Here is a 23,971-nt window from a genome sequence, read left to right as displayed (position 1 = left end):
CAGAGCAATGAAGTCAGTTCCCAAGGCCATAGAGATCAGCAGCAGCACCAGGAGCCTGTTAGGAATGCAGAGTTTCAGGCCCTGCCCAGCCAGCCCTCAGGAAGCTGAGCTGAATCTGCATTGTTAACAAGATCCCCGGTGATTCATTAGCACATTCAAGTTTGAGAAGCTCTAATAAGACACTGTAAACTTATTAGATCTTTGCTATTATAATGGAAAATTTGCATATAAACTGCTAGTATTTCTAGACTAGAGCATGAAAAAAAAGTCCTTAATTAAAGCTTATGTTAGGCTGAACCATATGAAATTGCTGTTATTTTAGGTTTAAGAACAAGTCAAATGCTGGCAATTTATAGTGGTTCCGCCTAAGTGGGTAGAGGGGTAACAATAACAAAACGTACAGGAATCCACAGTCTTGTGTAGAGATTGAACTTGAAGAATAAGACAGGGTTCCGCCCCCTCCAAAGAGTACACAGGTTAGTCAGGAAGAATAATCAAGTAAACAGACAATTCAATATGAAGTGGTAAGTGCTACCTAAGAGCGTTCTGAGAGCTCAGGAGGAAGTTATGTGATGTTCTGGAAGAGAAAAGCGATGAAAGAAAACAATGATTTGCTTCTATTGATGGCAAGCAAGATGGGCCTGCAAGCCTTAACTGATAAAACAAGCAAGTGAAGAATGTAAAGTGTTCCCCAAAGTGCGGGAGATGGGAATTACCACTTGAACTGCAAAAGCAAGATGATTCCATCCTTGCCGGTGACAGCAGGTAAAGAGAGTTACAGGTCTGACCATTTAGGGTGCACTGTTCTCATGGGCCCCTACCTGGCCAATTCTGATTTTTAAGTTAATGGCTATTTTTAGGTTGGGTGAAATGCAGAACTGGCTTCCCACTGTGCTACAAGATGAAGAGGAGAATCTTGTGAATAATTAATCCTTAAATACATGATATGTTTACCAAAAGCGATACTTAATACCTTCTAAATAGATTATACAGTATGTGTAAGAATACAAAACCTTTGTTAAATATTTCCCACAGAAACTTTCCATTCTTGGTATGTATTTTTTTTTAAGTATTTTCAGTTTACTGCTGCAGAAGTGGGATCGGGTCAGCATGTTAAATTTGCATCTTCCTGTGGGTTGGCTTGGGACAATTCATTCCACTTGACCATTTCAGCTATTTATTATGAGTTCTTTCTGAGAAAGAACTAACCTACCAACAGGTGGGCCCAGGGTGAGCTATTCATCTGGTAATTAAATGCTAAGTTGCTTTATTTTTTTTATTTTTATTTTTTTTCTGAAGCTGGAAAGGGGGAGAGACAGTCAGACAGACTCCCGCATGCGCCCGACCGGGATCCACCCAGCACGCCCACCAGGGGCGAAGCTCTGCCCACCAGGGGGCGATGCTCTGCCCATCCTGGGCGTCGCCATGTTGTGACCAGAGCCACTCTAGCGCCTGAGGCAGAGGCCACAGAGCCATCCCCAGCACCCAGGCCATCTTTGCTCCAATGGAGCCTTGGCTGCGGGAGGGGAAGACAGAGACAGAGAGGAAAGCGGGAGGAGGGGTGAAGAAGCAAATGGGCGCTTCTCCTGTGTGCCCTGGCCGGGAATCAAACCCGGGTCCTCCGCACGCTAGGCCGACGCTCTACCACTGAGCCAACCGGCCAGGGCGCTAAGTTGCTTTAAAGAGAAAAAAGTAAAAAGAGGCCATGCTGGTGGCAAGTCCTTTGGCACATCCATCATACATTTTCTTGAGAAACTGCATTAATGTCACAACTGGAGAGTGATTCTCCAACCTTGGGATCTTCCTATTACTCTTCCCAGCTGGCCCTCACCTGCTCGTCCTCCACCGTCCTCAGCTCCGTAAGTGAGGCTTTCTGAGACGGAACCTTTCTCACAGGGACTGACTGACGGCACATGCTTTCTGTCTGGCCATCTACAGACTTTTCTGAAGTTTGGCCACTGACATGAGCAGCACGCTGAGCTCCAATCATGAAAGTCTTAGTCTGAGGACACTTTCAACCACAGAGCACTCTATTTAATCAATACTCTCTGGTCAAATTGGTGCTGTTACCTTATTTTTAAAAAAACTGCCTATACTTTCCAGGGCCATTCTGTCTCCGCGGCACCCAAAATGTACAGGGTAATCAATCTAAGTAGGGGAGCTGAGTACAGGAATTGCAAGCAAACTTACGTTCATACTGCACCAAGACAGCTAAAGAGTAAGAAAACCATGAGCCAAACAGAAGCACATGGACAACAGTTCTGAGAGATAAATTGGAAGATATTTGGCTTGTAAAAATTATTCAGGGACTAGAAAAGATGTTAAACTCAACATGGATTAATGACAAAGGAACCATTTATAATCTCAGGTGAGTTCATATGTATGCCTTAGGGCAGCGGTTCTCAACCTGTGGGTCGCAACCCCGGTGGATTTCCGATGGCTTTAGGCGACCCCTGTGTTTTGGTCGTTCGACCCCCGCCGGGGTCGCAACCCACAGGTTGAGAACCGCTGCCTTAGGGGATAAACAACCATGACAGAAAGGCAAGGGTCACTTCTGTATAGTCGGTAACAGGTGATGGCCAATAAGCATGTGGACCAGCCAGCACCCATTCTGGCTCTCGACAGGAAACAGCAGCTTAGGCTCAGCCTCAGTTAGCTCCCCAATGCAGAATGCTCCTCAGAGCAATTTTAGGGGCCTGCATAAGTAACAGAATTGAGACCGAACTGGGGCGATCATGCGAGTGATACCCAAACCACACTGAGCAGAGAGAAAAATGACAGAAGGGTGGAGAATATCACACGCAGCCACATACTGGTGGCAGCTGTAGGGGTCACCACATTCTTCCTGTAGCCATTAGGGGCAAATGGTTTCTATTTCTCACTACTTGTCATCGAGGAAATCCAGTGTGGCAAACTGCCAGCAAATGTCAGCAGTTTGATCCCCAATTTGTCAGTTTCATTCTTTGCCTGCCTTCCTCCCTTCTTTACTCCCTCTCTCCCATCCAGCTTTTACTGAATATGCCAAACACTACTGGGGGTCTGTGAGGATACAGGTAAGAATAAGCTACAGCACCTCTCTCTCAACTTGCTCATCACCAGAAAAGAGAGTGAGCATGTACACCAACAGCCATAACACCCCGCAGTACATGTTGATTGTTATAAATGTCAGAGCACCATGGGGCCTCAGAGGAGGGAGCATCACAGCTGATTGGTGGCATCAGGGAACTCTTGCAAGAGGAGCAGTGCTTGAACCAGTTCATGACAACTGGACAGGCAGAGAAGAGGGAGGGCTTCCCCAGAAAAGTGCCACCTAGACAAAGGCACAGAACAAGAGAGGTGGAGGTGATCCTGAGACATTTCACCACTCAGCCCCAGCCTCACCTGCATGCTTGTCCTCCATACTGGTTCTCAAACTTCAGTTCCATCTTGGGAAAGACTCCTTAAAGCCCAGACCTGAGCCAGCCCCCAGGGTTCCTGAGGAGAGGGAGGGTGTGGCCTGAGAATTTGCATTTCTAATAAGTTCCCAGATGACAATGATGCTGATGATCTGAGAACCACTGTTCAGGGATCTGCCAACTGGGCTCCCACCAGCTGCTGGTTCCCAGGCCTGGCAGTTTCTACTCTCAGGTATTTGCATGCCTCCTGCTCTCACTTTATTTTTCTTATCTCTTCTCCTGACATTCTTTATCCCCTTTCTATGCTTTATCTTTACAACCCTTATTAGAACATAACATTATGGTTTATTAATATCCTGTCATCCCATTAGAATACAAATCCTAGGAAAGACTGATGCCTAAAGCAGTGCTATATTCCTATCATCTAAATCCCTGTCTACCTCTAGGCCTTAAAATAGTGCATGGTAGGCACTCAGTAGTGTTGATTAAATGAATGAGATATTGTCTTGGAAAGAAAAGGCAGGGTTAGGGACCCATATAGTTTGAAACAGAGGATGGAAGTCAATATAACTCAGGTCAGATGCTGTACTGTCGCCATCTTATCAGTAAAGATACATTTCTTTGCTCTTATTAGTAACAGGTTTTGGGTTGGGAGACACGGAGGGTTAGGCAGACTGGGGACTTGAAGTAATGGGAGCATTTTTAGAAGCACTGTTATAGAGAGCAAACTAGGCTTCTAGAAAAAAAAGAAGAAGAGACCCTTATTTTAGGCAGAGGAAACAAGGCAGACTATATTTGTTTGTCTAGGAAATACCAAAGTGGTTTTCCTATCAGATATTTTATTAAGATGATTTTCTACTCATCCCTTGCAATCATTTCCCTTCCACACAGAGATCTGAAAACTTAGGGAGTACTGGATGCCCCCAGACGTGTCCTTTTCTGCTCTGCTGAAAATCTTTTCAGCAGCAGTTTTTACTCCAAATAGTTCGCTACACAGGCTTGTCCCAAATGCCCCCTCATACCAATTTTGATGCCAAATACATTGCTAATCACATCATTATACATACATTCTATACATTCCATGGAAATAGGATAACAGGACCCCAATTATATCTTATTACAAGTCTTATGTCCTCACTACAGTCACAAACATCACAAAAAGAAACTTAGGAAACATTGAGGCAATTCATGTATCAGTCTGATAGGAAGAGGTCAAACTGAAAGGTAGATGGGGAAATGAAAATATGGCCAACGAGGTCGCACCTACTAATGGTTACAGATTCTGTAAGCACAGAAGAGACCAGGATATTACTCTGATGATAAAATGTGTGGTCATGTAGATGTTTCATCTTTTAGCAATTGGTAATCTTAAGACAAAAATGCTACAAAAATACAAAGAAAACGAAGGTATAGATAGCAGGAAGAGGTTGTATTGACTTAATATACTTGTGTTGTCTTTTTTTTTTTTTTTTTTTTGCCAATTTTGATCATTTTGATTATAACATAAGCCCTCAGGAGGCAGAGACTCTGACTCTATTTTGAAGATTTCTAACCCAATTTTGGAAAAAGGAATGATGGCCAGGTAGTCATCACTGGTACTCCTAGTACTTGGGTCAGGAAGATAGGAGGACAGGAAAGATAGAGAAGATGGTACCTTCAGTTCTTAGGTAACTGACAGGAGGAGGGTGAGAACATTTGGCTGAGAACACATTTAGACATTTTCATAGGTCTTTTACTTAATTCCCCAGGAAGATAGAAGGTAACAGAAAGGTAATCAATTTTGTAACAGGATGTGTCTATATGAGAGCCTTTCCAACTAACATGAGGCATAATAATTTACTGAATATAATACCTTATATTATATTCCAATTTTAAAAGTACTTTATCAGTTCGGTCAATGCTAAAGAAATACAAATTAGTGGCAGCCTTTTCCTTATCCTCATTCTCTTCGGCTGCTGTTGCCGAATGAAAAATGTCTTTTTTCATTTCATTCTGAGCTGCAGAAATTGCTCTAACACGAATCTTCAGAGTTAAGGGTGTATTCTTTCTGCTTCCAATTCCAGCTTGTTTTCTCTATCAGTTTGTGTCCCAGCAGAAACAATTCTGTTCAGATGATGTAACTAAAGAGACTTTGGCCTTGGATGGTTGGCTCAGTGGTAGAGCATCAGCCCGGTGTGTGAAGTCCTGGGTTTGATTCCCAGTCAAGGCACACAGGAGAAGTGGCCATCTGCATCTCCAGTCCTCCCCCTCCCACCCCCCCTCTCTCTTCCCCTCCTGCAGCCATGACTCAAATGGTTCAAGCAAGTTGACCCTGGGTGCTGAGGATGGCTTAATGGCCTTGCCTCAGACGCTGAAATAGCTCAGTTTCCAAACAACAGAGCAGTGGCTCAAGACCAGCAGAGCATCGCCTCGTAGGGGGCTTGCAGGGTGGATCCTGGTCAGGGCATATGTGGGAGCTTGTGTCTCTGCCTCCCTGCTTCCCACCTCTCACTTAAAAAAAAGAGACAAAGGAACAAAGGAGGGGAGAAAATGTTGTAAGAGGGCAGGGAGAGCTAGCCATTGGCAGCTTCTCCAGCAGGAGCATGATTGTGGAAGCTAGCGGCTAGCATTGGAGCTGACCCTGAAACTGGGAGGGGAGAGATGAGGAAGAAAGACCCCTACCTTTCTCTCCTCTTGTCCTTCATTCAGCTGCCAGGAAAGGGAGCCAGCCACAGGCCACAGAGACAGAACTCACAGGCACAGTGAAGAGAAAAGCAGAGAATGGAGGTGGGGGGATAGATTTCTGACATCAGTCTTGCTTGACTTGCTTTTTGGCTTCCTACAGGCTTAAATATCTATCCACATGCTTTTGTGGAACTGTACTGGTTTGAATGAGGAGGGTCCATGGTGGCATGTTCCAGGTGACATGTAACATGAGGAAACATGGAATGATCCTCAATAATCACTGGGTTCCTGGTTCCATTACAAACTCATCTCTGCCATCAGCTGGACCCTCAGTGATGTCTGGTGGTCCCTCTGAAGGTCCAAGTCATTACCTTCAGGAACATTTTAAAACTAAATCACCTCTCTTTTTACTAGTTCCCTACTCACAATCTCTTCATGGGACCAGGATCTCTCCTCCTACTTTACAGAGAAAAAAGAGGCCAGATAGCTTTCTGTCTTGCCAGAGACCTAACTTCATCATTCAGCCCTCTCTCCTCTTTATCTACATGCCCTATTCCTGCCACTTCCCAACTATAGGACAACGTGGCCATATTTTAAGAAGTGAAAGCTAAAATAACAAAACCCTTCTTCAACTCATTATTGACTGTCTGCACCACTGCCCTCCCCCATGAATGTTTCTTGACCTTATGGTCCACACTCCCTGATGATTTTCTTACAGCCCATTCTTCCACTTACCAAGTCCTGGTTTTTATTCACCACACTGACAAAAGCACCTTTGATAATAATGCAATTGATTTCTTAATGGCCAAACCAGTGGGTGCTATTTTGCAGTACTTGATGTGACTGACTCCTGCTTTCTTGGATCCCTTACTTTCCAGGGTTTCTGACCATTCCTGTGTGTCATAGTCTCTTCCTAGGCCTTCACGTTAGTTTCCTCTTTGTTCTATTCAGTTTGGGGCTCTCCATCCTTTTCATGTAATGAGTACTTCCTGGATGCTCCTTCCTACACTCAAGGCTTCAAGAAGTTCTGTTTCCCCATCAGTTACTGGAATCTATTTCACAGTCCAGATCTCTTTCTTGAGCTTCAGACCCACCTGTCCAATGTATAGGCACCTCAAACTCTACATATAAAGAAATACTTAACTTCTCTTCAAAGAGCTCAGTCTAGTTATTCAATCCTAAGAATCACTTTGCACAATTCCCCCTTCCCTCTCCTCTTTGATTACCTAATTGTGGAAAGTCTACCTCCTAAGTATTTCTTTAATTGGTTCCCCCCTTTCCCTTCTCTTGTCACTGCCATAAGCCAGACTCTAGTGTGTATTACCATAGTCACCATAACATGCCAATCTTCTTGCTTTAAATCTTCAGCCCTCAAATCTTCCCCGTTCAGTGATGGTGTTGGGCAGATAAGATATATATGCTCACTTTGTTAAAGATGGCACTGCCCACGTGGAAGCCCATCGCCCAGGTAATATTAATGTGTGTTGGGGGTGGGCTGTGGGCAGGCAGGATCCTTGTAGCCTGGGGCTTTGGGTTTAGGACTAAGCCTTTCCCACCCTTTTTGATGTGGGGTGGTGCAATCCCATCATGCCTCAGATAAGTGACTTTGTATTAGAGACTTCCCTATTTTGTATATTGGATTAAAGGTTTTGATTTCTGCACTATAAAGTGGGGCAGACAGGGAGCTTGCTCTCTCGGTTCCTGAGATTAGCATTAGAGAGGAGAGCAGAGAAAGGCCATGTGGAGGAGGCCAGGAGAAGCAGCCAAGATGGTGGAGTGCTGAGTGAGAAGCCAGTTTGTACACAGTTTGTGCAGGAAGAAGGAAGGACATGGGAAACAGGTGAATAAGGCTGGTGAGCTAGAAACCTTTGATTCTAGGAAACTAGGATAAGTCAGTAGCTTTGTGAGCACTGAATGAGTGGGTTTGGAGCCCAGTGTGTGTTTTTACTTGCCCGCCAGGTGCAAGCTAGGATAAAGATGATGGCCCACCAGTTCTTGGCTCTGTTGTTTCATTACCGTCTGTCCAAATCCAATGCGAACCTGCATGGGCCGGGCGGCTGAGATGGTGGCCGTGGATACTGGCTTTACAGATGGCAAATAGAACTTTCTTTAAATAAAAACTAATTATCTAAATTTTATGTCTAAAATTCATCATTAGCATTCTGTCACCTTTGGGAGAAGTCATAACTCCATGGAACATAAGCATGAAACCTTACCTCACCTCTCCTTACTCCCTTTAAGAAAAATTCCCTTAATTTAGCCATACTTAATTGCTTCAGTTCTTTAGACTTCACAAAGCTCTCTTACCTGTAATTTTTTGCACATAAATTATATATATTGCCTGTGTTTGGGAAGAATCTAGATTCTACTTTTCCTCCTTTCTTTTTCTGTTGTTCAACAGAGATCAGGGCTATGTCCTTTGAGTATGAATCATTTCAAAGAAAAATGTAAACTACCTGCGCTATTTAAAAATCCATGCAGATTCCTCTTTGTCTTTTAAGACTCATCTCATATCCAAGAAGCCTTCTTTGGCCTTCTCTCCACCCTTCCGATTCAGTGGCCTTGCCTGCACTCAGTAGCTCCAAGAGTTCTCTCTGAGGGCACAGTCATCCCGGAATCGGAACTGTTTGTTTACTTTCCCAAATTACTCAATACGACTGCACATGAACTTCTCTTTTATCTCTGTAATCCCAAACTTGCAGAGGGCCAGATACCCTGCAAATATTTATAGATACGAAATTAAATCCTCCCTCATTAAACACTTCTCGGCCTTCCAGTCACTTTATTTCCACCCAACAACTCTAGGGACTAGGAAAGAGGAAGATGATTTCTGGGTTGACCAAAGACACTTTCGTCAACTGTGCACTCGGCTGACCTGGGTTTTAGTCCTAACTCTACCACCAGCTCTGCACATCCCTTTACTTTTTTGGAGTTCTTCTTCTTCATGGGCTAAATAAAGGGATTGGCCATGGCTTTCCTTTTTGTCTCCTCCAGTTCTGACATGCTGGGACTTAGAGAGATCATTTGCAGAATAAAAGTGCACACTTTAGCTTGAAGTGCGAAAATCTGAAAGCCTGTTTGGATGGATTGTTAGGAGAACAGCTGGAGGCTTAGGAGAAGGGGTTGGCAACCATTAAATATCAGAGTGACCATTGAGAGAGGGAGAGTGCTAGTGATTTCTCAGCATGCCCACCCAGATCTGGCCCCCTGGTAAAGACCATTGTTTCATAGCCCCCCTTGCAGCTAAGACCATATAACTGATTCCAGCCAGAGGAAGTGATGCGTGAACCTCTGGATTATGCCCTTAAAGGAAAGTGACCATTCCTTCCTTCTGGAGCTACATTTAGGAGCTGAGTATTGAGCATGGCAGAGCTCTAGATAGGGCAGAGGGAGCCTGGCTCTCTGGAGCTACCCACTGTCCCTGCTCTGTATTTCTATATGAGAGAGAAATAAATGTGTTGTTTAAGCCATTGAGTTTTGAGCTTTTATTATAGCAAAAAAGGCAAACAAAGAGAAACAAAACAAAGTAACCTTGCAGGATCCCTAATAACATAGTAATTTAGTGTCTACTTTCAAAGTACAGGGAGAAAAAGAACAAAGATGGCAATTTTATTGAAGAGAACCAGTTATTAGAAGTTTGCTTCAACCTTTAATAAAATAATTTCAAAGGAAATTTACTGTACTTCTAGGATGAGATCCGAAAGCTTTATATTCTGTATTTCACTTTCTAAGGCCCAGAGGCGGATTGGGAAGGCATTTATTTGGAAAAGCAAGTTCTGATCCTATAAACCAGTTACCTACTACTGATCGATCATAAAGAAGACTCTAAAACAAGTCTCCAAAAGGGTTTTCTTTTCTGTTCAGTGTTCCCATTTACAAAGAGAGAAAAACATGTAATGTACAATATGACTTGTGAAGTTATGAAACATTAACATCCTTCATTGCTTTTCAAGGGTGGAAATCATTATGTTAATGGTATTACCCAGAAAGGATCCTGGCGCCATAAAATAAAGGCTCCATTATCAGTTTGGGCTCCATGGAGAATGTGGCCCAGAAGCACTTGAAACCCTCTCCTTCCGCTAGCTCCGCGGCAGAGGGGATGCTGATGCCCCAGGAGCGCAGTCTGCCGGTGACTGCAGGTCACAGGAGGAGAGAGCTGCTGCACTGCACGGCTAATGGCAAAGCAGGAGGCCCCAGCTCAGAACACACCACAGGGAGGAAAGCCTTTGTATAGTCAGCCGATAAACAATCAGTAATTAGGGGCTGCACTTTAAGCTAGTGCACAAAGAAAACTAAAAATATTCTACCATTAATAATGGCTAAATTCAAAGGAACTTCCAGAAGGCACTGGAGAATGATTCCATTAACTATACGCCAACCTGTGGGGGAAAGGTTCAATAGCAACCTGAGGGCCCTCCATGCATCCTTCACGGTCCCTAGTGCTCCAGATCTGCATCTCACATTTCACCCTGTTTTCATTACTGAGATGGCTCCTCCTTGCTGTAGAGATCCTTATTATGACTGGAGCTTGCCTGCTTTGCTAGTTAAATATGAGCAATGCTGAGCGAGTTCTCTGACCTGACTACCCAGGACTTTCAGGGCTGAGGACGAGGGAAACAGAGGCAGGAGAGCCAGAGAGTCTGATTACAGAGGCTTTTATCAGCCAGCCAGAGGATTCTGGATTTGATGGAATTGGCAACAGGGAACCAAACAGATCTTTGAGCTAGGAAAAACACAACAAAGTCTTATTGTAGTAAGGATCATCAATATGAGAAAGGATTAGAAAAAGGTAGGCAGTTAAAATGACCTTAATCTCAGCTGATAGAAAGAAGTCCTGAATATGGTTGCTGGCTATCAGAAGGGAGAGAATAGAATAGGTCACTTTTTATAAGAATGAAGGAACCAGAGATAAATTTGCTCTTTAGGAATGAAATTAGGGGGTAGTTGAACACTTGAAATAAAGCTCATCAAAGCAAAAAAGACAGTAAAGAATAAAATGCCTGAACCCACAATTTACCATCCAAATCAGGACCCTCCTTAGACTGGCAGGGGACATCCCAATGATTATATCAGGACAGCAGGTGCAAACTGGGACAATCTTGGACAAGTAACAATTTATGGCCAGAGACCTAAAAAAGAGCTTTGACTGTCAACATAGTAAATAACTCCCAGATTCATGCCACGAGCCCTAGGTTTCTAGAAGTTTAGAGCATTAAAAGGAAGTCACCATCGGAGGATACAAGAACAAAAAGCATTGTCAGCCAGAGAGATGAGGTGGAAACACAATGATGTCCCTGAAGTTTAATCTGATCTCCTGTCACTGTATTTCTCACAGTCATCTTCTCTTCAATGTTACTTCCCAATTTGGAACCTTTATGCCTACGGAATTTGGAGAACCAAACAGTTAAAAAAATCTTATTTCCTTCAAGTCTAATTTTTGAATATTTATATCCCATTTCCATGGATGACAAGGTAACTTGACAAATAACTGTGGTGTGTGTGAGGTTGTGGCAGGTGAAGGACAGGGGTGGGCTTGTGGCTACAGCAGGGACACTGACTAATCAGAAAGTACCAGCTGGCAAGTGGCTGTAACCAGCCCGCACACACCTCTGGGCATGGGAAAAACGCTGAGTCATTGGAGCTGCTCCCCTGAGAAGGGAAGAAATGGCTTTGAGACATGAAAGGGATTCATGAATGCAGGGCTGGGTGAGGAAGGAGAAGACAGAAAGCCTCATTGCAGACCTACTACCAGTGGGTTCAAGTCCCCAGAAGCAGCCTTGGAGGCAGGAGTCAGTTCTCTCCCCACCCAAGGCTGAGATACAGGAGGGCTGGGTGACTACAGTAGGTGAAGCCCTGGAAGGGATTTCTACCCCTCCTTCTTGGTTCATGGAGCTCTCCTGTTAATCCCACGGAGTCTGTCATCCATACAGCACTTACATGTTGTATACCAATGCTAGGTATGGGGCTATTTTCTGTGAGCTCTCAGAGGACATTGGCTCTGTTGGTCAACATCCTGGCAAGAGTAGGCATTTGAATAACACTTGTTGAATAAAGATAACCACACCCACCACTTTCTATGCTACATTGTGTGTGTGTGTGTGAATCTAAAGCTTTTTCATTTTCCCATCCCTTGTGGTCTCTGCCTGATTTTCTAATAATGATTTACCCTCAATGACTCATCATTACCCTAGAGAAAGTGACCAAGATTAGGCTTCCAGTTTTATCTATATAATCTACTCTTTTCCTTTATTACCTGAAAGATCAGTTTCCCAAACAAGATTCAACATTCAGTTTTTCTTAAAAGCAATTCTTTCTTATACCTAAATGGATGGCAGAGTTAGAAGTACTAGTTTGTGGAGTCAGGTGAGCTGGGTTAGTTAGTGCTAAACTTGGGTTACTCTGTCCACATCTCATTTAGTTTATCTGTAAAATGGGGATACCAAAACCTGCAAAAAGTTGTTGAGAAAATTAATATTTTTATAAATGTATAACTATTAATAATAATTTTATCACCCTCTTAAGAACCATGCACTACTCATGCTAGTACATTTAATCCTCACAAGAACTTGGTAAAGAAGGTTCTAATACTATCTCCATTGTCCCAGAGGCTTAGAAAGGTTACCGAACTTGCCCAAGGTAACAGAACTACCAAGTATGGAAAAGCAGAAATCGAAACCTACGCAGTTTGAAGTTCAGGAATTATAAACGTTGTCACATTGACTTGCATGGAAAAAATACTTGAATGAGTAGTTCTCGAAAGCAGCCTGTAATTCCACCTTGTTGGCATAATTTATTACTTTGTTGTCTTAGATCTCTCCTTTACCATCACTAAAAATATATATAAAATTCATCCTAATTTCATATGATATCCTTATGTTTTTGCCCTCAATATGACAGTGTAATCAATAACTGGGTCTACCTCTAGAAGTGTTAGGAGAAGGAGAGAACAGCGATGTCCTCCTGTGTCTACTCGCTGACTGACATTAGTTTATCTGGGAAATGAGTTACTTACATTTGTAGCCCTTGACAGTAAAGAATCAATAAATATTATCTGAAGTCAAGTTATTTTCCACATTTAGCTAAATTCTTTTCCTCTGTATTTTATACTTAATCTTAGCCAAAAGGCTGAGAAGCGATTTTTCTATATATTTTAAATCTCTTATATAAAGGTGTAATTTCATATAGCTATCTAAAAGGCATTAATTTTCATCAGATTTTCCTTGTAGTTCCTCTGCAAATATTTTTTTCCTAAGACACTTAAATTTGCTACTTACTAAGCATCTATTATACAATCGGCATTATACAATTGCTACTAGTTTATGTAGAAAACTTTGGGCAGCTGTGTTAGGCTTGCTCAAGGAGTTATCAGTTGCAAGCCCTTTGCCTGATTGGTACGTGAGTGTGTTACTGTGCCACGTGTGTATGGCCTATATAAGGCTGTGGGTGCTTGTGCTTGAGAGAGGTTGGGGATTGCAGATTGCCTGCCAACCAGCCAACCAACCAGCCAACCAACCAGCCAACCAGCCAACCAGCCAACCAGCCAACCAGCCAACCAGCCAACCAGCCAGCCAGCCAGCCAGCCAACCAGCCAACCAGTCAACCAGCCAGCCAGCCAGCCACTGTGAGGGGTCATTTTGCTGTTTGTTTGCAGGAGAAGTGGTTTTCCCTGCCTGTGTGCTTGTCCGTACTTATAAGACTCTATTAAACAGAATGGCCCGACCCTTTCCAGCTCCGTAGTTTCTCTACTGTCTGCCTGAATCCAATGTGGACCTGCCTAGCCGTGGCCACTGGCATTATAAAGGTGGACTGAGCTGATAGCTGCCTGAAGAGGGCATGATGGTCTGCCCCCAGTGGTCTATTTTTTATTCATGTACAGAGTCCTGCAAATGATAATCCCATATTATTAGATTCAATCAAGACCTAGAAAAATATTTTTATACAAATGCAAGAAATAGGGCTTCTCCATAATTATTAGCAAAAACCCTGAACAAATTACGTAAGGGATAACAATGAAGTGGTTTCCAGTTATAACTTTGGACTGGCAACAAAAACAATGCAACCAAAATAATGTTAAATATTATTCCGTCTATGCCATCCCATCAAGTTCTTGTTCACTGAAGAGCTAGACTTGCAGAAAGAAGTTACTGAGGCCCTGGCTGGTTGGCTCAGTGGTAGAGCGTCGGCCTGGCGTGCAGGAGTCCCAGGTTCGATTCCGGCCAGGGCACACAGGAGAAGCGCCCATCTGCTTCTCCACCCCTCCCCCTCTCCTTCCTCTCTGTCTCTCTCTTCCCCTCCCCCAGCCAAGGCTCCATTGGAGCAAACTTTGCCCAGGCGCTGAGGATGGCTCTGTGGCCTCTGCCTCAAGTGCTAGAGTGGCTCTGATTGTGGCAGAGCGACGCCCCAGAGGGGCAGAGCATCGCCCCCTGGTGGGCATGCCGGGTGGATCCTGGTCAGGCGCATGCGGGAGTCTGTCTGACTGCGTCCTTGTTTCCAGCTTCAGAAAAAAAAAAAAAAAAGAAGTTACTGAGTAAACAAAACAGAATACTCCCAAACTTATGCAGTATTTGTCTTTGGTGATGAGAGAATAGGTAAGTAATGCAAGTAAGTAAAGGCCCCCACTTCGGGTGGTGAGTGTGCTCTGAAACATTTCTGGTTTGAAGAAAGCTCTAGGCTTCTACTGTGATGGAGAGGTAAGCTTGCCTTCTTCACTCCCTCATTGCTACGTCGTTTTCTTCCAACTTTCAGACATCTGGTAATTAATATATTTGGGACTAACTTATTATGTAGCAGCCAAAGAGAAAATAGCAATTATTACTTTCACTGCAGAATAAAAAAGCTAATGCAATGTCCTCCAGAATTACAGTTGCAGAAAATTCTAGAAGAAAGGGCACCAGCATTGGCCTCATTTCCCTGCTAAGTGGTGCTTAGGAAAGTATGCACACCTGCTTAGCTGAAGCAGGCCTTGTAACTTGTCATTGAGAAGCGCCACACGCTGAAATAATTACTGTAAGAACCACAGCTGAGTGGAGGAGTGAGGTCCCGTGTCACATGGTGCATCTAAAACTGTGATGTATGTTTATCACATGGCCTGAGTCAGCTAGGACGGTCAGAGTAAATTCCTCCACAACCTTAGCCTGTACCATCAGTCATTAAACATGGGCCTCTTCAACCAGATCTCCAAGGGCAGTGACAAATGACAGGATGTAAAGCCTGGACCGTGTGTGTCTAGGAGACCGAAAAGCAGTCCTCAGATGTTAATGCCTTTCTGTTTCTTGTGGGAACACTGGGGTGGAAAAATTTGGGATTGCATTACCATCTTTAGTCCCCATCTCAACCAGCACCCCTACCCCCAACCTGCACCCCCTAAAACCGAGAACATGTTTTGAAATTTCCTCTGTGAGCACTGTGTTTAGGCGAACTCTAAAAGCAGAGCCCCAGTGCTTTAGGGGAAGAAGCTAAACACAATTGTCTGTTCCAGGGTCACACTTACAAATTCTTCTTTCCACGATTCCTAGAAAGAACAGCTTTGCTTTAAGACACTGGGCACTCCATGGTCATAATCCAGGTCTATATGCAAGCTTTCCTCAGCTGGTACGTAATTACTGTGTGATAGTAGAGTATTTTAAAAAGATGTTTTCCTCCTCTGCAGAAAGGAATTGAACCAGAGGAGTTAAGGTTTCCCCAGCTCTAAAATGCAGGAATGCTATAATTTCTAGATTCAAAGAATGACCCCCTGCAAATTGGAGCGAAGCACATGCTGTACACATATATTCCACGGCAAGCCTTGGGGACAAGTGGGCGCGCGGAGCCACACACTGTTCTGTGCACCCGTGTCTCCTCGTGAAAGGCAAACACAAAGCTCTTTCACCTACAGGAGAAAGCGAATTGTTTCCCCACTTCTCCGTTTTGCTCTTCAGAAAAACACCCATAATTTTACAGTTGGCTTATTTTATTCCGTTTATTTTAAGTTGACTCATTTGCATCACTCAGATTTGAAAATCTAATAACCATGCTGTGGGTTAAAAAACACTAAATATATATATATCACTCAGTTATTAAATTAATCACTGGTGAATTCCAATCCCTTGCTCCTACATACAATGCTAAAGGAGAAGTTCAGTTTTTCAGGTCATAATTCACGTGGGACTGCAGCATCCTTCCCGTCCAGCATCCCCCAAAGCAAATACTGCACATACTGCCCATAGCCACTGCAAAGACAGAATCCCATTCAACACCAGTCCACAGGGGAGGTTGGCACGCTACTAAAAGTATGGACAGCTAGACTAGCACCCACATTCTCTCAGTGAGCTCAACCAGCGAGCCACGAGCTCATGTACATTTTCTTCTAGGTGACCCAGAAAGTGAACAGATTCACACAGATACCCCCATACCTAAACCAGCCCGCTCGTCCAACTAAAAGCCACGCAGGACATAAAAGTGGCTGCACTCACCCAGCATAGCGGTTGCTGTAAAGGTGGCAGTGCCCTGGTTGCAGGATCTTCAAAAGAAGCAAGCAGAGAGGCAGAGAAGCAGCTGGCCGGCTCCTGGGCTTCCCGAGGAACTCCATAGCGTCACAGTGAGAGGAGCTGAAAGTTCTCTCCAGCAGTCACCCGAGGCTGGAGGGGGCTCCCAGCACCCCCTCCACACGCCAGGGTCTCTGAGAGGGGGTGGGGAAGAAGGGCTGGGACTGAGCAAAATGTGACACTTCTTTCCAGCCACAGGACTAAAAAAAAAAGTTTAAGCAGCGGAGGAAGGGAAGTTGCTCTTAAGACTTGGTCTTGGGGCGAGAAGCAGCAGCTCACACAGCCCAGCCCAGCGGCTGAGCCCGATCCCTCACCAGGCTCTCCTGGAAGGGGCTGGGCCTGCCCGGTGCTGACTCACAGCAGGGGGTTGCTGGGTGCTGCTTCCTTTGGGTCACTCTTCTCTTATTTTTGTTTGTTCGTTTGCTTGTTTTTTGCTTTCCAACTTTAGGCTCCCAGCTTTTTTGGGCCAACCTTTCTTCTTCTATTACCTTTAATAGCAGAGACCTTAAACCTAGTTGCAAATAATTTGTTTGAAGATGAGCTAAATGTGCAAGCGTAGAACATTCCAGGCTTAAAGTTTTGATTTACCACAACAAATTTCTACAGGAATCCCACCTCCTGAGATACACAGTGAAGAGCCTTGAGGCGTGTGGACACAGGGGTGAGCTGGGGGCGCCCGCACACGAACAGCCAGCCTTGGTCCCCAGGCTTCTCTGTACCACGAAGGAGCAGCCGCTTCCCTGGGCCCCGGGGAGCTCTCATTGTCCTTCCCGGCAGCAGCGCCCAGACCGGCGGCTATTCCTGCGGTTCTCCTGGGAAACAGAAGGACTCCGAGTGCTTTACCACCTTCCCTGCACATTTGGAATCACTTAGGGAGCCAGACCATTTAAATCAAAATTCCTGGGGGTGGGATCAGTCTTTTAAAAAGCTCCTCAGGTGTTCTGATGTTCGGCCACCACGCTGGCCTTGACTGGGCTTCTCTAACTTGAATGTGCATGCAGATCACCTGAGGAGCGTGTTAAACTGCAGCTTCTGATGAAGCAGGTTGGGGCAGGGGCTTGCGAGTCTGCATTTCTAACAAGCGGTCAGGTGCTGCCTGTGCTGCTGGCCCTTCAGCCAGACCTGGATTAGCAAAGCTGTTCTTTAGAATGAGGTCTATTTTTTCTTCTCTCAAAACTATAAGTGGAGAGAACCATGCTTTTCTAGTGTTGGTAATAAAGAAGGCTCTTTTGCACCCACTTGGTCCTGCCCAAGCACACCAGAACACCCATTTGGGCCAAGTGCTTGCTCTAGTAAATAAGAACCATGTTATATAGGGTGTCTCCTGTTCTTCCCCCATTTCAGGTCCTGGCCATATTATGGAAGAGAGTGTGAGCCAACATCTGTCACACTCACTCATGTACTTTACAAATTTCGTGAAGACCCGTGTTTAAGAACTCCTGTGCCCTCCGATATTGTAGCCAGAGCACCTGTTAAAAGAGAAGCCCCAAATCTCTCCCTAGTCTCTCTCCCTGGGGAGCCGAACCTAACTCATAGGAGGCTGACCCTCAACAGAGCTGACATGCTCACTACCCTGGGGTTAGTTTAGTTCATCTCTGCTCCCAGCACCCCTCCCTAACACCTGCTGTGTCCTCCACTGCAGAGCACACATAGCACATGGATTTAAGTGTTTGGTTTTCCTCACAAGGCTGCCTTATCCTTGAATGCAGAGCTGTATCCCTGTCACCTTTCTATGCACTTCCTCTGTCTTCCAGAGGGGGCAGGTTGGGAAAACAGGTGCATTAGGCTTGCTCACTGGTTCACCAGCTGCAAGCACTTTGCTTGATTAGTGTGTGAGCGCGTGGCAGAGGCATGTGTGCATAGCCTATGTAAGGCTATGGGTGTTTGTGCTCAGTGGGAATTGTGGGTGGCACATTGTGGATTGTCTGCCCGCCACTGTGCAGGGCCGTTTTTGCTGTTTCTTTGCCTGAGAAGCACAGTTTCCCCCTGACTGTATGCTTGTCTGCAGTTGTGAGACTGTCAAACAGAAGGGCCCACCCTTTCCGGCTCTGCAGTTTTTCTACCATTTGCCTGAATACAGTGTGAATTGCCTGGCCTCAGCCATCAGCATTGCAGGGCACCATGTTCGCTGAAGAAGTGATCAACAGTGTTTGTTGAGTGAATGATGAACCTGGGAGGGGATTCATTCAACAAGCATGTTCTCTGTGCCTTCTGCATCCAGACGGAGGCAAGGATATCTCAGTGGCAGAGAGCTTTACAGATGCCTTTAAGGAAAGGAAGTCGCAGGGTCTCCTGGTTTTGTTTCTCCCTGGTTTATATTGTTTTGTTCTTCCTGACTCCGTGACCCAGCACTTTGGTCTCTGTAAACTGGCGAGGCTGCCCGAAGCCTTTCTGCCGAAACCAAGGGAGCCTACATAACAGCCAGTGAACTGTTGAAATAAGAGGTTACTGTGTAAATAAAACACTTCATCTCTTTGCATTTCATTATGTCAGAACAATGTATAAATCTGTCATATTATATCACAACATTAAACTACGAATGTTCAGCCTCTGACTGGGGATTAAGCTCATCCTCAAATCATTCTGAAGGATTGGATGCAGCAGGCATGTTCAACACAGGCTCTCCAGACCCTGAGACCAAGGTAATAATTTCTTGGACCATCAAATATGCAAGAGACCCTGGTGACATCCTATAACCGGCCTGAAAAATGCAGATCAAAGGGAGGTTCTCAAACAATAGAAGCCATTCGTAACAATCCTCCCCTGCTTTTCTGAGGACCAGGTTATCTGATCAGACTTCTCTTGGATTAGATAAGCGCCCATAAAATGAGTGATAAATGGAGTTCACTTAGCAAGCAGGAGGAGAAGAAAACAGTTTTAGATGAATTCAAAGATAAGAGTCCCATTTTTGAGGCACTGAGAGGGAGTGAATTATTAAACCAGTTCAGAGATTGGCAATGGGAAGATGAGAATTTCCATTTATTGGCTATGCGTTTGTCATATTTTAGTGAATTTTATTAAAAGAAATATTACCCTGGAGAGAAAAAAAGGGAATGACAGTCGGGGGAAAAAAATGTCTTGATTTGGGTCCATTTTGTTGATAAACAGATGCTTTTTAATGTCCTTTCTAGATCTGAAATTCTGTGGTGTTGTGGGAGAAGACTTTGCAAAACTTATGTAAGTATTTGAGTGAGAGCCATGTGGATTCATTTGGGTCATGTTATCTGGGGGAGAAGATAAACGGGTGTGGTTGGGCTTTGCGGCGCGGGCAACCCTCCCACTGGAGGTGGTTTTCAGTTCATTCCTCGCTGCCTTATTAATAGAGACCTATTGCCTGTCAGGCCTCTTATGGCTTCCTGCCATTGTTCAGACCTGTGAGGAAATAGCAAATGTAAAGTTAGAGTAGGCTCCTACCTCATGTATCTTGGCTACTTCGTGAAGAATGTTCTGAGGCTTCCTTTAACAACACAGTGTAGGTGATTTCCTTCAGTGCCATCAGCGGCCCCTTCTTCCCTCTATGTCTTTAATCTTCTTTTCTACTATCCATATCTCTCCAATCCTTATTTCAAGTTCCCTCTGTAGTTTGTTTATTTATTTACTTATTTATTTATTTGTTTGTTTGTTTGTTTTCAGGCTTCTCAAAAGCATACTCTTGAACTCTGACAGTTTGCTTTCCATCACTACCATCCTGATGGAACTTTCTCTTAAAGATCATAGCTGATCTCTAACAATGGGAAAACCCATTGTTCTCACCCCACTGTATAGTTGCCTGGTTTCTAAGGCTGTTTGCCACCTGTTCTTTGGAGTTGGGGACACTGTCCTCTCCGGCTCCTCTCTTTGCTAAACTTCTCTCTCTCTCTCTCTCTCTCTCTCTCTCTCTCTATCTCTCTCTCTTTTTGCCTGCTTAAAAAGTAAATGCTTCAAGAGGCTCTTTGTTTGGGCCTCTCCTCTTCCTGATACACTGTGGACAGAATAGTAAGGAGCAGTTTCATGGAGAGATTAGCCTGAGCTAGGTCTGGAAGTCATGGGACATTTTGGCTGGATAGGAATAGGAAGGCTGGATAGAGGTGGCCACTGTTGTCAAGGAAACGTTGTATGCACACATGGAGGATATGGTTCCTGATTTTGTGACATTGGTGCTGGTGGAGGGGCTGGGAAGATAACATAGTTACACTTGGAGGTTAAATCAGTTATGTGCAAACAAATCACAGATGCTATGGTAGACAATTAAGAGGGGAGTGGATCACATATGTAGGGCATCCTGAGGAAGTGAGCATTTAAACCAAATATGAGAAGGAGCCAGCTGTACCAAGCAAACAGTGGTGGTGGTGTGGCTGGAGTGAGAAGTAGGAATAAGACCATTGTGGGCATAGGGAAAAGCATATGCAAAGAAATCCTCTTCAGAATGTACTGTCCTCCCTTAAGTCAAGACAGGACGAAGAGTGACACTTGGGCTTTTCAGTTTGGCATTCAAGACCTTTGAGACTTTATATCTCTTCAATATTTCCTGTATACTCTGTATCTTTTCCTTCTGGGTTTGTTTATAATGTTTCCTTGATAATAATGGGCATCTCTCCAGCCTTCCTATCCTCTATTCACCCTAACTCTTTCATCCCTTTAGGACCCAGCTCAAGTCAGTCTCTTCCATGAAAATGTTCCAGCACATTCTGTCCACCATGCTTACCTTCTTGGAACAGACAGTATTCATTCATGTACATGCTTTTTCTAGTGGATGTTGACACCAAATTCAATATTACCATCTACTGTAGACTCTTTGATGGCAGTCACTCTATTGCAGGGGTCGGGAACCTATGACTTGTGAGCCAGATATGGCTCTTTTGATGGCTGCATCTGGTTCACAGACAAATCTTTAATAAAAATAATAATAACATTAAAAATATAAAACATTATTATTTATTACAATCCATTAATTTCCTACCGCTCATGTTCATGGTTGCGGGTGGCTGGAGCCAATCACAGCTGTTCTCCGGGACAACACCAAATTTTTATCAGATAATGCATAACATACACGGGTCATTGTATGGCTCTCATGGAATTACATTTTAAAATATGTGGCGTTCATGGCTCTCTCAGCCAAAAAGTTTCCCGACCCCTGCTCTATTGTGTTCATATTACATCATGCCTGGGGGACATATGGGTCCACAGTTGACATCCACAAAGTTGTTAGATTGCCCTTCAGCCAAGTGCTCATAGAACCTTTCAGTTGTTCTGGGAGCCTTTGTCCAGAACCCACACTGCACCCTTGTCCTTGGCCAAGCCTATTATTATACTTTTAGGCCCTTGTAATTATGTTACAAAGATGTTCATAGAATTTATAGAGCAAAACCAAATTATGTTGGTGTAGAAAAGTGGGAATGAGAAGTTGTACCCTCATTGTGCTGCTGATTCCAAGCAGCAGAGGAGACCTTGCCATCTTCTTCCTCTCTGCTTTTGTCTTCTTCCTCTCCCTCTCTATCTCTCATTCTCTCCCCTGCTTTCCCTTCCTTTCCGATAGCTGTCCCCAAGGCTTTAATGAAGAAGGTAGGGAAAACATAGTCGATAAAAAAGACTCTAAAGATAACTCTTTAAAATGACAGAGAAAGGCTGTTTGTGTTATACCATTTGTGACATTAAGCATTTAAATAAAAATTAAGAGATGTTTGAGATAGATGCAGCATGAGACAGACTAAGAAAGTTTGATTAGAAAAAAAAGGAAAAAGAAATATTAAAGCAAATGATTGAAGGACTCCTCTCCCATTCATTGCCTAAGTCAGTGGGAAATAATGAGGAAAAAGAAAAAGAAAAAAAAAAAAAAAAACAAGAACAGAAACAATGTAATGACAAAAGACAGATGTCAAAAGTTTTCCAAAAGAGTAAGTAGAGGGGAAATTTCGAGTACAGCAAAGATCAAAAGGACAGGTGATAGAATCTGTCTTAAGAAAGAAAAACTGTTGTGAAGAATGTTTCATCTCCAGACATATCATACACTCATAAAGGTTAAGGGAGAATAATATTTCCTTGATGCTGAAGGACAGAGAAAAAGTAAATAAAAATTAAAGGAGCTCTGTTCCAATCAGGTCCTAGTGATAAATAAGTGTGGTTTGAATGCTCCTAAAATTCCAAGACAATAGGGAACTTCAATAATACTTCCAATGTGCTACAATTAAAAAAAAAGTACTCTTGCAGAAACTAATTCAGAAACATTTTAAGATCCAAGTTCACAGAATTAAGGTAAACATTTGACAAATAAGACTAGATGAATGATTTTAATATAATAAAAGACAGCAATATCTTCTCTGGTTTATCAATGAAAATTACAATAAAAAGCACATTTAAAAAATCTATTTAGAAAAAAATATATAAATAAACAAAATCTATTTGGGCATTCTTTCTGTAAATTTATACAGCTATACTGAGTGGTTATGAAAAATGTGAATTTGTGTACAACTAAATTGATTCATGATTTGACAAACACTATTTCAATAGGAATCATGTTTTATAGTATGTCAGTTTGAAGAGAATTTCCAAGATCTTTAGGGAACTTAACAATAAAAAGACAAACACCAAATTGAAAAATGGGCAAAGGATATGAATAGAAATTTTTCCAAAGAAAATATACAAATGTCCAATAAGTACACAAAAAAGATGCTCATTATCATTAGTCATTAGGGAATTGCAAATCAAACTCACAATGAGATACCACCTCTCTCACACTCAGATAATTAGTCAAAGACAGACAATGAGAGAACCCTTAGGTATTGTTGGTCCAAGTGTAAAATAATGCAACTGCTATGGAAAAGTTTTGTAGTTCTTCAAAAATTAAATACAGAGTTACTGTATGATCCAGAAATTATACTCCTGGGTTCCACTCAAGAAAATTCAACCATATTTTTATACCAAAACTTGTACACAAATGTTCATAGCAGCGTTATTCATAGTAGCTAAAAAGTAAAAACAACCCAGATACCCACAAATGGTGAATAGATAAATAAAATGTGGTATATACATAATGGAATAGTATTTATCCATCAAAAGGAAGGAAGTGCTGATATTTGCTGCAGCATTGAATGAAACTTGAAAACATTATGTTAAGTTAAAGGAGCCAGACACAAAAGGCCGCATTTTTTGTGATTATGTTTATATGACATGTCCAGAATAGGTAAAACATGTAGACATAAAGAATATTATCCATTGCCAAGAATGGAAAGGAGAGGAAATGGGGAGAGAATGCTAATAGCAATAAGGTTTTCTTCTAGAGGTGATGAAACTATTCTGGAATTGGATAATGGTGATAATTATACAATCTTGTGCTATATAAAAACCACTGAATTGTACACGTTAACATGGTGAATTTTATTGTATGTGAGTTAAATTTCAATTTTAGAAAAG

General features: G+C 43.2%; 1 protein-coding gene across 1 annotated transcript in view; it reads right to left on the bottom strand.

The window, feature by feature from the left end:
- Positions 1–16,626, bottom strand: part of CPA6 (carboxypeptidase A6) — a 317,698-nt gene extending 301,072 nt beyond the window's left edge. Inside the window, exon 1 of the mRNA XM_066378927.1 lies at positions 16,511–16,626. Within this exon, the coding sequence (XP_066235024.1) occupies positions 16,511–16,626 (116 nt within the window). The remainder of the gene's footprint in view (positions 1–16,510) is intronic.
- Positions 16,627–23,971: the final 7,345 nt, after the last annotated feature.

Source organism: Saccopteryx leptura, chromosome 3 (genome assembly GCF_036850995.1).
Source record: "Saccopteryx leptura isolate mSacLep1 chromosome 3, mSacLep1_pri_phased_curated, whole genome shotgun sequence".
Classification (NCBI taxonomy): Eukaryota; Metazoa; Chordata; class Mammalia; order Chiroptera; family Emballonuridae; genus Saccopteryx; species Saccopteryx leptura.
This window is presented reverse-complemented; position numbering and strand designations above follow the sequence as displayed.